Below are 18,564 nucleotides of genomic sequence, written 5' to 3'. Positions count from 1 at the left end.
GGTTGCTTGCCCCCAGTCTATTCCACTGATCCTCCTTTCTGTCTCTTAGCCAGTACCAAATTGTTTTGATGACTGCTGCTTTGTAATATAGTTTTAGGTCAGGGACTGCAAGGCCCCCATCATATGTGTTTTTTTTCATTATTTCCCTGGATATCCTTGATCTTTTGTTCTTCCAAATGAACTTTGTTATGGTTTTTTTCTAAATCAGTAAAAAAAATTTTTGGAAGTTCCATGGGTATGGCACTAAATAGATAGATGAGTTTGGGTAGGATGGTCATTTTTATTATATTGGCTCATCCTACCCATAAGCAGTTAATGTTCTTCCAATTGTTCAAGTCTAGTTTTAGTTGTGTGGAAAGTGTTTTGTAGTTGTGTTCATATAGATCCTGTGTTTGTCTCGGGAGATAGATTCCTAAGTATTTTATTTTGTCTAAGGTAATTTTGAATGGGATTTCTCTTTCTAGTTCTTGCTGCTGAGCTGTGTTGGAATTATATAGAAATGCCGATGACTTATGTGGGTTTATTTTGTATCCTGCAACTTTGCTAAAGTTGTTGATTATTTCGATTAGCTTTTTGGTTCAATCTCTAGGATTCTTTAAGTAGACCATGATGTCATCTGCAAAGAGCGATAATTTGGTCTCCTCCTTGCCTATTTTAATGCCTTCAATTTCTTTTTCTTCTCTAATTGCTACTGCTAGTGTTTCTAATACAATGTCAAATAATAGAGGTGATAATCGGCATCCTTGTTTCACTCCTGATCTTAATGGGAATGGATTTAGTTTATCCCCATTGCAGATGATATTAGCTGATGGTTTTAGATATATACTGTTTATTATTTTTAGGAATGACCCTTCTATTCCTATGCTTTCTAGTGTTTTTAGTAGGAATGGGTGTTGTATTTTATCAAAGGCTTTTTCTGCATCTATTGAGATAATCATGTGGTTCTTGTTGGTTTGCTTGTTGATGTGGTCAATTATGTGGATAGTTTTCCTAATGTTGAACCAGCCCTGCATCCCTGGTATAAATCCTACTTGATCATGGTGGATGACCCTTCTAATCACTTGCTGGAGTCTTTTTGCTAGTATCCTATTTAAGATTTTTGCATCTATATAAATTAGGGAGATTGGTCTATAATTTTCTTTCTCTGTTTTTGGCCTGCCTGGTTTTGGAATCAGTACCATGTTTGTGTCATAAAAGGAGTTTGGTAGAACTCCCTCTTTGCTTATTATGTCAAATAGTTTGTATAGTATTGGGATTAACTGTTCTCTGAATGTTTGATAGAATTCACTGGTGAATCCATCAGGCCCTGGGGATTTTCTTTGATGTTGTTGGAAGTTCTTTGATGGCCTGTTGGATTTCTTTTTCTGATATGGGATTATTTAAGAAAACTATTTCTTTTTCTGTTAGTCTAGGCAATTTATATTTTTGTAAATATTCATCCATATCACCTAGGTTGGTATATTTATTGCCATATAGTTGGGCAAAGTAGTTTTTAATGATTGCCTTAATTTCCTCTTCATTGGAGGTGAGATCTCCCTTTTCATCCTTGATGCTGTTAATTTGCCTTTCTTCTTTCCTTTTTTTAATTAGATTAACTAGTACTTTGTCTATTTTGTCTGTTTTTTCAAAGTACCAGTTTCTAGTCTTGTTTATTAGCTTAATAGTTCTGTCACTTTCGATTTTATTAATTTCTCCCTTAATTTTTAGGATCTCTAGTATGGTTTTCTTCTGGGGGTTTTTAATTTGTTCATTCTCAAGTTTTTTGATTTGCATTTCCAATTCCTTGATCTCTGTCCTCCCTAATTTGTTAATATATGCACTCAGGGATATGAATTTTCCTCTAAGTACTGCCTTGGCTGCATCCCATAAGGTTTGAAAGGATGTTTCGCCGTTGTCATTTTCTTCAACGAAATTGTTAATTGTTTCTATGATTTCTTCTCTAACTATCCGATTTTGGAGTATCATGTTATTTAATTTCCAATTAATTTTTGATTTGGGTCTCCATGTACCCTTGCCAATTAATATTTTTATTGCCTTGTTATCTGAAAAGGCTGCAGTTATTATTTCTGCTTTTCTGCATTTGAGTGCCATGTTTCTATGACCTAGTATATGATCTATTTTTGTGAATGTGCCATGTGGTGCTGAAAAGAAGGTGTATTCTTTTTTGTCCCTATTTATTTTTCTCCATATGTCTATTAACTCTACTTTTTCTAAGATTTCATTCACCTCTTTTACCTCTTTCTTGTTTATTTTTTGGTTTGATTTATCTAAATTTGATAGTGGTTGGTTCAAGTCTCCCACTAATATGGTTTTACTGTCTATTTCCTCTTTCAATTCTCCTAGTTTCTCTATTAAAAAGTTGGATGCTATACCATTTGGTGCATACATGTTGATTAGTGATATTTCCTCATTGTCTATACTCCCTTTTAGCAGAATATAATTACCTTCCCTATCCCTTTTGATCAGGTCTATTTTTGCTTTGGCTTTGTCAGATATCATGATTGCAACTCCTGCCTTCTTTCTATGAGTTGAGGCCCCAAAGGTCTTACTCCAACCTTTAATTCTAACCTTGTGAGTGTCAACCCGTCTCATATGTGTTTCTTGAAGACAACATATGGTAGGGTTTTGGGTTCTAATCCAATCTGCTATTTGTCTACGTTTTATGGGTGAGTTCATCCCATTCACATTCAAAGTTATGATTGTCATTTGTGGATTCGCTGGCATTTTGATATCTTCCCCTAGTTCTGACCTTTCTTCTTTAGCTTTCTCCTTTTGAACCAGTGATTTACTTTAGGTCAGTCCCCCTAGTCCCCTCCCTTGAGATGCTTCCCTTTCTAGCCCCTCCCTTTTTATGCTCCCTTCCCCTCCCCCCTCTCCTTCCCTCCTTTTTTATGCTCCTTCCCCCCTCCCCCTCTTTGATTTTCCTTTATTTCTTGCCCTAATGGATAAGATAGAATTCACGATCCCACTGGATCTAGATGTTCTTCCCTCTCAGATTTGCTTTCACTGAGAGTAAGGTTTAAGTAATTCCACTTCACGCTCTCTTCCTCTCCTTCTCATATGAGAATTCTTCCCCTCCCCTTCCCATGTGTATTTTTATATGGGAAAGATTATTCTATTGGGTCCTCCCCTATTTCTTGAAGTTAATCTTAGTATTATCGACGGTTCCCCCCTCCCTTTTCCTTTCTTTGCCCCCACTTTCCCCAAATCTTCTTAATGCCCCGATCTTTCCCTATGCATGTTTCTTCTAACTACTCTTATATGCTACAATTTATGAGAGTTACACAAAACATTTTCCCCACATATTAACATATATAATTTGATGTAAATGTAGTCCTTATAGAAGAGAGTTTGACTTAAAGAAAAAGATAAGATTTATCTCCTTTTCCCTTTCTTTCATATTTACCTTTTCATGTTTCTCTTGCTTTCTGTGCTTGGATATCGATCTTTCCACAGAGCTCTGGTCTTTTCTTAGCAAATGCTTCGAAATCTTCTATTTTGTTGAATGCCCATACTTTCCCCTGGAAGTATATAGTCAGTTTTGCTGGGTAGTTGATTCTTGGTTGGAGACCCAGCTCTCTTGCCTTTCTAAATATCGTGTTCCATGCTTTGCGGTCTCTTAGTGTGTTAGCCGCTAAGTCGTGTGTGATCCTTATGGGAGCCCCCTTATATCTGAAGCTCCTCTTCTTGGCTTCTTGTAGGATTTTCTCCTTTTCTTGGAAGCTCTTGAATTTTGCAATTACATTCCTAGGGATTGTCTTTTGGGGATTTAGTATAGAAGGTGTTCTATGAATCCTTTCTATTTCTATTTTGCCCCCTTGCTCCAGAACGTGAGGGCAATTTTCTTTTATAATCTCCTGTAGAATAATATCGAGTTTATTGTTTATCTCTGGTTTTTCTGGGAGACCGATAATTTGGAGGTTTTCTCTTCTCCCTCTGTTTTCGAGATCTGTGACCTTCTCAGTGAGATATTTTATGTTTTCTTCTAATTCATTAATTTTTGGGGTTTGCTTTATTGATTCTTGCTGTTTTATCATCTCGCTTTCTTCGAGGTGCTTAAGTCTGGTTGTTAGGGACTGGTTTTGCTTTTCAGCCTTGTCTGCCCTTCTATTGGATGCTTTGAGTTCTTTTTCCAATTGAGCAGTCTTATCTGTCAGACTGCTGATCTCTTTCTCCCATTTTTCTTTCCAGGTTTCCATCTTTTGGATAAGTTCCAGTTTGAGATCTTCCAGAGCTTGTTGATAGTTTCCATTTTGGGAGGCATGTTCTGATTTTTTTTTGGATTTCCTCCTCATTCTCCTCTTTTCCTAGGGTACTTCCATCATAAAAGTTTTCAATAGTCACTTTTTTCCCTTTCTTCCTGGAGGCTTGATTTTGGGCCATGTGAGCCATCCCTTTGGTGGTTTTATTCCCCTTTCCTTTTTGGTCTGGGGTCTGGGTTATATGGGCGGTTTTTCTGTGAATTTAGGTTGCTTCAGACTAGTTCTTCCCAGCCTCCGAGGTTTCTTAGAGCGCTGGGTCCCTGATCACAGCCACACTGCCCAGGTGTTCAGCTCCGTCCAGATAATCAACGCGTGGTCCGCCCCTGGTGTTTAGCTCCGTGGAGATGTTCAGCGCAGCCGCCCCAAGTATAGTTCCGCTGACCCCCGTAATCAGTGCGGGATTCTCCAGTGAAACCGCCCTGAGACGTTTTTTCCTGGCAGTCCCCAGATCCCAAGGACCCTGGAGTGCCCCCCCCCCCCCCAGACAGAGATGTTCCCCACTCACTCGCTGTCCCGGTGAGCGCTCAGGTAGCTCACTCTGGTTTGGTGGGGGAGGTGGGGTCGGGGAAAGGCGGCTCAGTTCACTTTTCTGTGCAAGCTTTTCCTCCTTATTATAGTGTGGAAATGTTCAAGCCCCACGTACCTTCGCCTCTGTGGAGTACTGGGAGTACTGGGGTGTCCTTCTGTTCCTCCAAAGGTGATTTTTATGCTCCTTTGATGTAGTCTATTTCGTTCGGTGCCGGGGAGAGGAAGCGTGTGGCGTCTAGATTGCAGCCATGATTACCCGGAAATCGTGACTCCCTTTTAAAAACACTTTCTTTTGCATCACTTCCTGTGCCTTCCTCCACTTCCACGTCAACCAATTATAGTTGAAGCTTTGCTTAGGACTTACCAGGGGGCAGTCAGTTTGATTCTGATTCATCACCTACTATCGCACACATGCGTCACAGACCTCTCCCACTCAAGTGTGAATGGAGTGTTTATACTTTTTGTGATTAAATCTAAAAAATGGATGGGCAAGTTAATCTAATCTTCACAATCAGGGGAGAGATTTAGTTTAATCTTCACATGTCATATACCTGTCCTCGGTGGGCAGGCAGGGGAGTATTTTTAATGTCTAGCACCTAGGTAGACAGCAGTGCTCAGCACCTAGCAGGTGCTTGTTAAATGTGAATTAACCAACTTTGAGGCCTTACTTAGGTAAAGTCCTCAGTGAGTGATGACTTGTTAGAGCAACAGTGAAGACTTAGTTCTTTTGGGGGTACCATCTCATCTTGTACTTGGTGTGTGCCAGCCACTGGTGATAGGACTATAAAACCAAAACACTTTCAGCAAGAGAACATGTACACCTGTGAGTGTAGAGGAAACAAATGGGGGCCTCGGGGAGGGAGAAGAGGCACTAAATACCTAGGATAATGGAAGCATAGAGATCAGCTTTATACAGCCTTGTAGCCTGGATGGAAACTGGAGCTTCCTGAAGTCTGAGGGCCAGCGGGAGAGCACAGGAGATAGCCTGGGTGAGGTGCGGAAGATCAGATGTGTAGAATAAATGAGCCCCTTTGGAACATAGAAGAGCCAAAGAGGTATAATGTTCAGAAAGCCTGAAAAAAATTGGCTAAAGATAGATTGTGAGGTGCTTTAAATACAATGTGGCAGAGTTGATGTTTTATCCTGGAAGAGAGACAAGCTACTCCTTATGGGGGAGTTTTGAGATATTTTTCTTTCTCAAGTCTTATAGCAGCTCCCATTTCCCATTTTTGTTGTTGATGTTTACCAAAGAGTTTGTGGCCCAGAAATCCCATCCAGCATTTCTTTTGGTTGCCTGGGGCCTAGTTCATTTGGGGTCTAGTGACCTTTAGTCATTAAAAGTTAGTAAGTGTGGGGGCAGCTAGGTAGCTCAGTGGATTGAGAGCCAGGCCTAGAGATGGAAGGCCCTGGGTTCAAATGTGGCCTCAAACACTTCCTAGCTATGTGACCCTGGGCAAGTCACTTAATCCTCATTGCCTAGCCGTTACTGCTCTTATGCCTTAGAACCAATGATTCTAAGATGGAAGATAAGGATTTTTTAAAAAATGGTTACCAAGTGCTTTCAAAACTACACCTAAGGGGCAGCTAAGTGGCTTAGTGGATTAAAGGTCAAGCATAGAGATGGGAGGTTCTGGGTTCAAATGTGGCCTCAGACACTTCCTGACTCTGTGACCCTGGACAAACTCCTTAACCCCATTACCTAGACCTTATAGCCATTGCCTAGCCCTTATAGCTCTTCTGACAATAACACACAGTATTGATTCTAAGATGGAATTTAAGGGTTTAAAAAATAAAACAAAAACAAGCAAACTCCCCCCACCCATGATATAAATCTCACTTGAGTTTAAATTCCCTATTAGCTCTTTTGATTCTGTCCTTCTGTTTGATTCTATACTGTTATCAGAATAGACTTTTGTTTTCATTGGTTTCATTCACATACTTTTCTTTGCCCTAGCATTGTCTCCTTCTGTGAACAGTACCATCTTTCTCATAACTACCTGTTTTCTAAAACTCTTTATATATGGAATATTCTGTCAATAATCTTACCAGTATAGAAGTTTCTGGATGTCTAGCTATTTATATTGTCTTATTATCAAAATAGGATAACCAATCAGATTTACCTGAGCAGGATCCTTTCCCTCCCTGACCTTTCACTTGACCTTTGGCTTCCTAGAGATATTTTGAAGCTTGGAGCAAAAATGAATCCAGGAGTCCTAAATAAAGTAGCCAGACTTTGTCATAATGATGTATCAAGTTTTGGGAACACCCTTTTATGAGATAACAATGATTCCCATCTGTCATCATGGCTTGCTTAAGGTTTCCTTTCCTGTCCTTTCCTATGCCACAATAAAACCATATATATTGACAGTCTGCCTTAGTTTGCTTTTGATAGAAATGTAAGAGTTAAGTCCTACTGGGTATGGTCTCTATTCCATGGGCAAGGAGAAGGCCTTCATCTTTGGTACAAGGAAGACTCTATTCCTGGTGTTTGTAACTTAATTCCTGCCCAAAAATTGTATAATGTGTGTGTTCTATTTGTAACATTAATTGGTGACAATTCTTTGCTGAGTGAAAAGTTAATTGCATTGCATTTTCCTTAAATTATATTGGCACATTTACTTTCCTTTTCCTCATTTTGCCTAATAATAGAGCAATAGTATCCCTTATCACTGGCTACATGAGATAAAAAGAAATCAGTAGCTAATTTCTATAGCTCTCATGAAAGATTTATTGCTACTTTGAACCAAAATTATTGGAGTTAAACAGCTGCTTGCTTAGTTTTTATTCTCCTTGGAATTATCGGCCCATGAGTGAAGCAAGTATTTTCTTTGGGGGAAATGCCACATTATGGATTCCTCTACCCCAGAAAAAAAGAACTCAAACATGAATAGTATCAACAGCAAAAAACAAAAATAAAATCCAGAAGTAAGCCTAAACTCCTTCTAAATTCTCCTTTACGAAATTAATACATATTTTACAATTTATCAGCTACTCTATGTACCTTATTTATTTATTGTTTGTTTGTTTATTTTTTTGCTTCACAACAGCAATGTGTGGTAGCAGAATATTGTGAAAGCACTCTCAGAGGAATTGAGTACCATTCTGGTTCTGCTGTTTACTACTAGTTATATGTTGGGGAAATCATTTAATCTCTCAGTCTCATTTTCTTCATCTGTAAAAGAGAGGTTTGAATTAGATTGTTGGATTCTAGTATTCTTTCTAGCTATAGGGCAAATATTATCATCTTAATTTCTCTGATCTTCATTTTTTTCTTTAGCAAGATGGAAATTCCCAGTCATGGGATGCTAGGAACAAACACAAGTATCTCTCACAAGCCCCATGTGCTTCCTATTAATAACCAGCTAGATTTATTTTTTAGCAAAAAGTATTTATTACAATGGTATATGCAACATTTAAATTATAACCAATAACTCCAGGTATTATTTTTATAAGATTTATTAATAATCACTTGAAGTAGAAGAAATAAAAGGACAAAAGTAAAAGCCTGTGTAAAGTCCGCTTTCCCAGCCACAATTAGGGGAAAAGAGAGAAAGAGGGCAGAGCTACGCAAAACTTATATCTTCCCTACATTAGCATGGAATGTGAGAGAGAACATGGGAAGGTGGGATTTAGAGTTCTAGGAAGCAAATCCTAATTACACAATCCCCTCTTTGATTCCATTGGCTATGAGCATGTAGAAATTTCCCAGATTTATATGCCTCCTTTCCCCAATGAATCAGAACACATAACCAACTTATATCTCTACAGATCTTTAACTAGAAGTACATACAATATTGCATTTTCTAAGGAGAAAATGCAATAATTTGGAGGATAAGAGGGAAACAAGAGAAAGAGAACAAAACCAATGTTAGGCGCATTGACAAAAAGCTAATTAGGGGGCAGTCCCCTTTGGCATAAGGGTATACATTAAAAAAAAATGCATCCAACCTCTCACAGTTCAATTTTACTACATCCTAAAGTTCATTCTGGATCTTTTGGTGCAGTGTGTAATTTTTTTGCAGGCATCTTCATGGCGCCTTCTCCAAACAGTTCACTTTCTTGATTCAGGGAGGGAACAAGTTTCTTATCCTAAAATTACTCTCAAACAAGAAAAATTTTTATAAATGTAGAATTGTAGGCCCTTGAATCAGGGCTTGATTAAAGTGATTGATGTTCCACAAGCACTTACCCAATCAGCAGCCAGGACTGCATATAGCAAAAATTGTAGTTGGCAAAAGTATGTATTCTAAAAATCTGAGACATATTCTCCCTTAAGTATACACAGCATTCATAGGGATGGTTAACAAAAACTTAGAGAAGAAATTGTTCTATAGTGAGACTTGTGTATGTTGAACATGAGAACTCAGAACTCCTGATACTAGAAGTAAGTCTCTCCCTTTGTTGAATTGTCATGAAGTTCCCTCTAGATGTAGCTCTCTTTTCCAACCCTGAAGGTCAGTGTTTTTTGGTAGAGTCTATAGTCAGTAGACTATCCACTATAACTAGTCACACTAATTGAAAATGCCTTTCTCTTAGTGACTAATAATCTCACCCTGGATTACTGTTACTAATAAAGTCTCCCAGATGGGACATGGGTAGGGAAAGGAACTGTTGGCTTGCCTGCTATTTTTATATATAGTCCTAGGAAGATGCTTGATTATTTCAAACCATTCAAAGGTGTTTCCTATATGGTATTATTTGTCTTCATCCAATTCTTAAAGCATTATGATCCTCTCACATTAATGAAGGACTTATTCACAACTGTTTTATTCTTTGATTCAATCAAGGTACCTAGACCTTCTGTTGATTACATTGATAGGAATGGGAGTGAAACCCCACTCTTATTTTGACTTGCTAGCACTCTCAAGAAGTAGAAAGAGTGAACTGGCACCATTGTGACTTATTCACAAATTTTTAAGGGAAGCAGTAATACTCTTATTTTCTCTAGGTTTGACATGGCAGCTCTGGTCAAAAGTGCTGAGTGTTTACAAATAACTGGATTTCTACTTTCTGTTGTTTCTGGTGATAAATTTGTAGAATTCTGTATGAATTGTCTTTTATTCTTTTTTTTTACAGACCTGGCTGGATTCTGCCAAAGAAATTAAAAAGCAGGTTCATGGTAAGTGGGCATCCTTACCCATTTCAGTGGTATTTCTTAAATCTTATTGGTAGATCACATTTTCTCCAATTATGAGTAACTTTAGAATCCCTAATTTGACATTTTTGGAATGAGGCAAGGCCTTCAAGGCAGTTTTTTAACAGTAGGCAAAGTGAATAGGAAGATATGGCAAGGTAATGAAGATGGATCATCCTGAAACTGGAGATAGACCTCTTCTGCCTAGACATGTGGCTTTCATTAAAGATGATTGTAGGTCTGAAGAAGAATTTTCGATTAAGTGATTTTAGAGAAAGCTTTTGAGAAATGCAAAGAATTGTTAATTGCAGTATGAAAACAGTGATAGAATTGAAATGATTAGATCGGTAGTCACTTACAACTCCTGGGCCTCTGCTTTCTTATCAGTTTATCCTATCCCCTGACAAGGGAGAAAAAGTTGTAGCAATGTTGAATGTAATCCTGAGTGACTTGTGTTCTCTGCACAGTAGATGTATTATTCAAAGCTCTATTAGTTGTGATCATTTTGAGTACTTTTAAAACTAATTTGGACTAAGTGGAGAGGAAAACCAGTATAGAGTACAAAATGAAATTTGGTTTAATTGGAGCCAGATTTATTATATAAATGGTTCTTCCATGGCTGTTGAATTGAACATAGTTTGTTTAAAAAGAAAGAAAATAGTTTATTTTTAAGTGGCTTAAGCATTCTTTTTTGCAAGTTGCTTTTATTATTAAATTTTTTTAGTCAGTCTTTTAGGGGTTAGTGGAAGGGAGAGAGAGATAGGAAAGGATTTAGATACTCTAAATCTAAACTTCATTTCAGACCCAGTTAGAATTAATTAACATTATATGTTAGTGGTGCCTGGATTAAGGTACAGTAAAACGGATTGTATCTTCAACTTGTTGAAAAGTATTTAAGTTGTAAATTATAAATAACAATTGACCCATTAAGAGTTATGGCTTGTCATTCTGAAGGACTTATGATGAAAAATGCTATCTACTTCCAGAGAAAGAACTGATGGACTCTGAATGCAAATTGAAGCATACTATTTTTCACTTTATTTTATTTGTATGTGTTTCTGTTTTGGGTTTTGGCTTCATATGAGTATTCTCTCACAATATGACCAGTGTAGAAATGTATTTTGCATGATTATACATGTATAGTTCAGATCAAGTTGCTTGCCATTTCAGAGAAAGACGAGAGAAAGGAAGGTGTTAGAAGATTTGGATCTCAAAGTTACAGAAAACATGTTGAAAATTGTTATTACATGTAATTGGGAAAGAAAAAATAGAAAAAAAGAATTTTGACTTGTCTTTGACAATCAGATTAAGAATTATTTTTCTCAATGGAATGCCATTGTAGACTTTTTTATTATAAGGAAGTAGAAATGGATTACACTTATTGGGCTCTGGCTTTGATTTGTTTTCAGACATCTCCTTTACTGCATTGTCTAATATTAAATTAAACATTGAAGAAGATCATTGCTTTATAGTTTCCAAATGGTCTTTTGTTAGATATCCAGAGTGTTTAAATGGAAGAATTGTTGGAGAATCTGAACTCCTTCAAAATATAATTTATTTTATTTACTACTATTAACAAATGTTGAAGTCAGTGTTAAAGGTGAAATAAAACACTATAGAAGCATACCAACAGAACTTAGTTAAAAACAAGCTATTAATGCCTATAAGTCATTCTTTTTTTTTTTTAAACCCTTACCTTCTGTCTTGGAGTCAATACTGTGTATTGGCTCCAAGGCAGAAGAGTGGTAAGGGCTAGGCAATGGGGGTCAAATGACTTGCCCAGGATCACACAGCTGGGAAGTGTCTGAGGCCAGATTTGAATCTAGGACCTCCCATCTGTAGGTCTGACTCTCAATCCACTGAGCTACCCAGCTGCCCCATGTAAGTGATTCTTTACTGAGAAAATAGAGACCATTTTCCTGCCGATGAGTTCTCAGTTCTTTCCTAGATTGGATCTCAGAATCCCTTGACATCATCCCCCCTTATATCCTCTTTTATTTCCATCTTTAAGAGGAGATTTCCATTTTCCTCACTAAGGCCAAATCCTCTATTTTACCCAGATTCCATTTCCTTCTTACTCCCCTGGAAATTTGGCATCCTAATCATTCCCCTACCACCTCTGCCAATATTCAGTTTCTTTCTATATATTTAAATATACTTCTTCTCTGTTGCCCAATATGCTATGTTCTCTTTCATCCTTTAAAAACCCTCATTTGACCCCACTATTTCCTAGTCTATTTTATTTCTTCTCCCTTTCACAGCCAAAGTTTTAGAAAAAGCTGTTCTATACTCATTTCCTCTAATTCACCTCCTCTTACTCACTTCTCATCTGCTATCAGACCTCTTTACTCAATTAAAACATTCGCTCCAAAGTTATCCATAATCTCTTGCTTGCCAAATCCAAGTGTTTTTTTTAAGTTTCTGCCTGTTTAAATATCTGATTATTTTTTTCCCAGATTTTTATGATTCTACTTTTTCTTGGTTTTCCTACTTGTCTGACTATTCTATCTCATTCTCCTTATATAATTCATGTCCTCCCCACCCCCAACTGTGAGTGTACCTCAAGACTATCCTCTTCTCTTCTGCCCTCTCTTTATACTGCTTTGGGGATCTATCTCATCAGCTCTCATGTATTCTGTGTTCAATATATATATCTAAGGCAACTTTCTTCTAAACAGAGGACATGAGTTCAAAATCCCACCTCTGCTACTCATTACCTGTGTGACCAAAGACATGCTACTTAATCTCTCTTGGCCTCACTTCCTTCTGAAAAATTAAAGGAATTGAACTAGACTACTTCTGAGGACCCTTCTAGTCAGTCATCTGTCGGTTTAGGTTTCTGTCTCTCAGCTATATTTGAATATAGCTGTTAAGTGCAATCTTCTCTTTCCTGAAATCACCAGCTGTTAATCCCTCCTTTCTCCCTTACCTTGTATTTATTTACATGTGCAATCTTTTTCCCTAGGGAAAATGTAAGATCCTTAAGGGCAAGGAATGTTTTGTCCTTTGTCTTTGAGTTCCTAGGACCCATACAGAGTTGATGCCTAATAAATGATTGTCAGTGGTTGAAATAGGACTGATAACAATTTTTTTTTGTCAACAACCATTTATTAAGTATTTATTTTATGCCTGGTACTGTGCTCATCACTGGAGATAAAAAGAAAAACAAAAAAACATTCCTAGTCTTCAAAGAGCTCACATTCTAATGTGAGAAACAGCACATAAATAAGCACGTACAAGATATACATAGTAGATGGAAGGTAATCTGAGAAAGGTACATCAGTAGCAGATGAGGGATTTGGATAGATCTCTTGTAAGGGTAAATTTTAGGGTTGAGACTGAATATAAATTTAATTGGTTGCCAGGGATTAATTCAAATCCCAAATAAAATACTCAAGTCAGTTTTGAAATTTTATGGTGGTTTAATTAATATAGAGGGAAGGAATTAAGAAGAAGAGAGAGGGAAAAGGGTATAGGACTTCTCCGGCCAAGTCTGTGCCAGGGGGAGTTCAAAGACCTTTGCCACGAGGCCTCATCAGAAGATTAGGGGCTTCCTAAAAGGATAGTGTTTTGGAAGGTAAAGGAAAAGGAATCAGTCTAAACTACAAGAGAGCTCAGAGAAGACATCCCACCTGAACTAGGCTACTAAGCTCCTCCCAGTATTGTATCAAGGATGCTCACTGCCAAACCTGGACAATAGCTGCAGCCACACCAAGATGCTCAGCATGCTGCCACAAGTCACCTCTACGCCATAAGAGCCAGAGCCACCACTCTGCGAAAAGAGGCCGGAGAGAGGAAGTGACACGAAATATATAGACCGTTTTTATATCACTTCCTGCATCTCACATATACTAATGGTAGCTTAAGCTTGACTTAGGATAGCCCAGGGGTCTGTCAATTGTTTCTGATTTGTCATTTGCTAGCACATGTCTCTCATAGGCCATCCTTCTCAACACTTAATCCTTAAGAGGTATAGACATTCCTGTTTTGTTAGATTAAGCAGGGTGGAGTAAATCTAAAATTCATACTCTTGAAAAAAGTAGAATTTAAGCTAATGAAGACAGGGAAGCAAAGAGGAAGGAAAGCATTTCATTTGTAGGGGACAACCAGTGCAAAGGCATGAAGTCTGGAGATGGAGTGTCACCTATGTAGTCTAATGTAGCTGGATAGTAGAATGCATGGAGGGCATTAAAATTTCAGAAGGCTGAAGAGCTAAGAAGGGGCCAGACTCTAAAGAGAATCCACTTTATATTTTATCCAGGAGATTGGTTGATTGATTGTTGTCCTTGGTCTTCAAAGAGGACCAAAATGTCATCACTATGTTGGGTCAATTAACAATGTGTCTAACTATAGCTCGTCAGATCAGTTTGAGCTCTGAAGACTTCCCCACAGGTTGGGCACAAATACCTCTTAAGAACTTTTGAGATGCAGATGTATGAATTTTTATATCTCATGTTTTATTTGTGTTAATGAGATAACAAGGATCCAGAAGTTTATTGAGTAGCAGTGGCAGTGGTGAAATGGTCAGGCTTATGCTTAGGCAAAATCACTTCAGCAACTTAGTGGAGGATGAATTGGAGGGAGGAGAGTCTGGAGGCAAGGAGATATATTTGAAGTTTGTTGCAGTAATCCAGATGTGAGGTGATGGGGCCTGAATTTATGTGGTGACTATATGAGTGGAGAGAAGGGGATTGATCAGAGTGATGTAGAAAAGGTAGCAATAACAAGATTTGGCAACTCATGTGGTGGAGAAGAGTAAGAATCAATGATGATTCTGAGGTTATGTGTTGGAGTGACTGGAAGGTTTAATTTAAGATATTTAGATATTTAGCTCATTAAAATGTTCAAAGGTTGTTATATAATTGTAACCAGTTCTGATGAAGTCCATCTATCCTCCTTGTGACAGTTTACAAATTCAAAACAGAAAAAGGCTATTTTAATATATGGGCTTATTAAATAATATTTGTTCAGTATAGTTATAGGAGAAAAGCAACAGAATTTAACAGTAGTTAAAACCCAGTTCAGTGTAACCGAATAGTATTGAATACATTAATATATGAACTTCAACAAAATTAAATCTTAAAACAATCAGCAAAAAGCAATAGAATACAGATATTTTTATAAAACATTGGAGTCTGAACTGCCTTAAAAATATAACCTCCAGTCTCTTTAAAATTCATTGGTTTTTTTCATCCATTTAGATGCCTATTGTCAGAAGGCAGAATATTGGTAAGGGATAGGCAATGGGGAGGGGGAGGTCAAGTGGCTTGCCCAGAAGTGTCCGAGGCCAGATTAGAACCCAGGACCTCCCATCTCTAGGCCTGACTCTCAATCCACTGAGCTGCTCCCCCATAGTGAGGGTGGGGTTTTGGAATCTCAAATTGGGCCAAAGAATTGCAGGGAGTTGACATTCTCTCCTGAATCTCAGGTGAGAAAAATTAAAGGACCAGTGTACTCAAAAGATACCCTTTGAAATAAGCCATGCTTGTAACTTCCTGTTTGGAAAAATCTCTTCCTTCTCCTCGTTCCCCCTTGTGGTCCCCTGCCACCACAAGGAGGCTGATTGTAGCCTAAGGAAAAATCACCCTTGTTTTTACCAGCTGGTGTTTGATTCCAAAGACATACACAAAGGGCAGCTACCAGCAACCTGGGGTGATGAACCATCTGGGTCGGAGGCCAGAGTTGCTGGGGCCGGGGATCAGCTGGGCCAGGTGAGCAAGAGAGAGGCCAGGAGCTGGAGCAGGGGTGGACAGGGCCGGGACCAGGTGAGCTATCTTGGTCAAGAAGGTGCGGAGAGGCAATTGGGGATAGCGGGAAGCAAGAGCAGGCAGCAGGAGCAGAGCTGATCAAGAGGCTTTTCTGAAAATCCTTGGAGGAACGTGGCTTTTAAAAACATCTATAGTCAGTAGCTATTAAAAGCTGAACTTAGTCACAGTAGAGAAAAGATTTAAGAAAGTTAAGAAGATTGAGAGTATTTCGTCACAACTGACGTGATCAGACAAACTATAAAAATTAAATTAGTTTCTACTGATAAAAGTATTATATTTTATGAGGTTTATTAAAGATTATTTGAAATCAAGGATAAAGAAATACAAAATATGAAAAGCACATGCCTAAGGCTGATTAGCCCATTCAAAATTCACTTACTACGTCTTGCATGCCCAGTAGAGAGACTCGTGTGCTTAGAAGCGGAAGAAGAAAGAGCTTGGGAGGCAGAGAACCCTTTAAATACTAACTTGTGTTCTCACACTCAGGTGAGATTATAGGGAATTCTGGGAAGTACCAAGGACTTCTGGGGATTGAAGTCCAGGGTTCAAATCTCCATTTTACAAAGGAGGATAATGTCCTCAACAGCAATAGAGTTGTTGGGAAAGAGAAAGGTTCATTTCTGGCTTATAGAAGAAGACCTTATTCTTTGAGAATCTTATGGTCATGAAGTTACATAACAAGAAAGTTTTAAAGATGAGCATTAAGCTGAAAAAAGAAGTATCCTTATTATTAATCTCTTTTATTTTCTTAAGTAAAAATTTTTTTATCTTTTATCTCTCTTCATTTCTGAATAGGTTTTTCCCCTTCCTTAATTTGCAATCTACCTCTTGTAAAACAAATATTAAAAAAAGAAAGTTCAGTAAAACTAATCAATATATCAAGTTATTGTGAGAGTATATGTAATATTCTATATTCCTAATACAATTTTGCAAATAAAGTGACTAAAATGTCCATACTCTTTGAACCAGAGGCTCTATTACTAGGCTTAGGAAGTCATAAATAAGAAGAAAGTCCCCATATGCATCAAAATATTTATAGCAGCACTTTTTTTCTGATAGCCAATATGATAGCCAATAATTGGAAACAAAGTAGAGGCCTATCAATTGGAGTATAAGTGAACAAATTTTGGAATAGCAATGTAATGGAATATTACCATGCTGTAAAAAAATTATATGAATTATAAATACAAGAGAAGCATGGGAAGAGCCATATAAACTAATGGAAAGTGAAGTAAGCAGAGGCCAAGAAAACAACATACAGCAATTCCCACAATGTAAATGGAAAGAACAATCACATTCAAAAGAATTAAAAATAAATATAACAAAGTAATAAAGATCAAGGAAGCCTTGAATGAACAGATATGAGAAGATAATCCTAACCCACCCGCCTTTGGAGGTAGAGGTCCACAGGTTTTACATATTGTAGCACATACATTTTCAATGTATCCGTCAGTTTTTCTAATTTTTTTTTCCTCTAAAAAATTAATATTTGTCAAATGAGAGTTCTCAGGACTGAGGAGAGGGAGAGATACATGAGATACTATGATGGTGTAAGAAACAAAAAATAACAATAAAACATTTTAAAAATTATAAAGCAAATTACAAATTATTAGTTATACTTTTTACAGAGACAGGTCTTATAGATAGTTGGATAACTGACAACTCCTACTACTAATATATCTTGCTTCCAATGGATGGTTTTGATTTATTTCCTGAATTCTTTGGCTCTTTCATTTTTCTGTCTGAGTTGTCCATAGTATACTCTGATAGCAGTGCCCTTTTTGTTTCAGCCTCCTCTGATCTTTGACCTATATATTCATTAGATCATAGATGTAGAGCTAGAAGGAACTTTGGAGTCCAATTCCCTTGTTTTACACTTGAGGAAACTGAGCCCCAGAGAATTATTTTTGTTTTTCACCATGCTTCTCTTATCACCACCATCCTAGTTCCTGGATTTGCTCATGAGTATACATCTTCTCAATAAGCAGTGCTAACTCCCCATCCCCTTTTATTTTTTTTAATAAGGTATGGTTATAGATTTTATCCTTCCAAGTCTTATAAAAACTTAGAGGACATAACATTTTCATCCATATATTAGGTGATCTAGTTGACCTTGTTTGTAGCCCATATTTCAGTGATGGTGAACTTTTTAGAGATGGAGTGCCAGACTCTGCCCCCACCCTACCCCTCTACAGAGTGCTCTGCTCCCCCTTTCCCCACATAGGGGAGGGAGAATATACTTCTGTTGGGCTACTGGACAGAGGGTCAGGTGAAGTGAGGAATGTCCTCGGAGAGTGTAGAGAGGCGGAATGGAGTGGCCCAAGTGCTCCGCTCTGCTCCCCTCCAGCTCTGCCATCTGTGAGTCATCCAGCTTAGCCCCTATGTGCTCCCGTTGGTCTGCTGGGCAAAGGGGCAGGGGATGTGAAAAAATGTTGTGAGGCATGGTGGAGGGGGGAAGGGAGCAGCTCTGCCCAAGTCCTTCTGCCTTTTTAGTAATGAACTCAGGGAGAAGGGGAAAGGGCAGGAGGGTGGTTGAATGTTCACAGAGAGAGTACTCTGCATGCCATCTTTGGTACCCATGCCCATCTTTGGTTCACCATCATTGCCATATTTTATGCATTTGAGTAAATAGTGAAGTTATTAATTTTATTACTGGTTTTTTCTTTGATTTTTGTATAATGTCAATTTATGGGTATCTCTACTACTCTTTTTTTCCTATAGTCTAGCTACTGTTATCCACATTTGTGGAGACATATGCACATTTTCCCAATACCTGCCTTTTACCTACTCCATTTGTTCTAAACAACTTGAGACCTGAATGAGCCCTATGGATTACATGTTTTGTACTTATTTTTTCCTGAACCTAATAAAC

The 18,564-nt window shown here is 37.9% G+C and overlaps 1 protein-coding gene across 25 annotated transcripts in view; it reads left to right on the top strand.

Moving 5' to 3' along the window:
• EPB41 (erythrocyte membrane protein band 4.1) overlaps positions 1 to 18,564 on the top strand; it is a 216,212-nt gene that overhangs the window by 104,232 nt on the left and 93,416 nt on the right. For all 25 annotated transcript variants that reach the window (XM_056795407.1, XM_056795391.1, XM_056795405.1 and 22 more), the window contains one exon: positions 9,867 to 9,909. In XM_056795407.1, coding sequence (XP_056651385.1) covers positions 9,867 to 9,909 — 43 coding nt within the window. The remainder of the gene's footprint in view (positions 1 to 9,866; positions 9,910 to 18,564) is intronic.

This window comes from Monodelphis domestica, chromosome 4, assembly GCF_027887165.1.
Source record: "Monodelphis domestica isolate mMonDom1 chromosome 4, mMonDom1.pri, whole genome shotgun sequence".
NCBI classification, from domain to species: Eukaryota; Metazoa; Chordata; class Mammalia; order Didelphimorphia; family Didelphidae; genus Monodelphis; species Monodelphis domestica.
The sequence above is the reverse complement of the archived record's forward strand: the minus strand, read 5'-3'. Positions and strand labels throughout refer to the sequence as shown.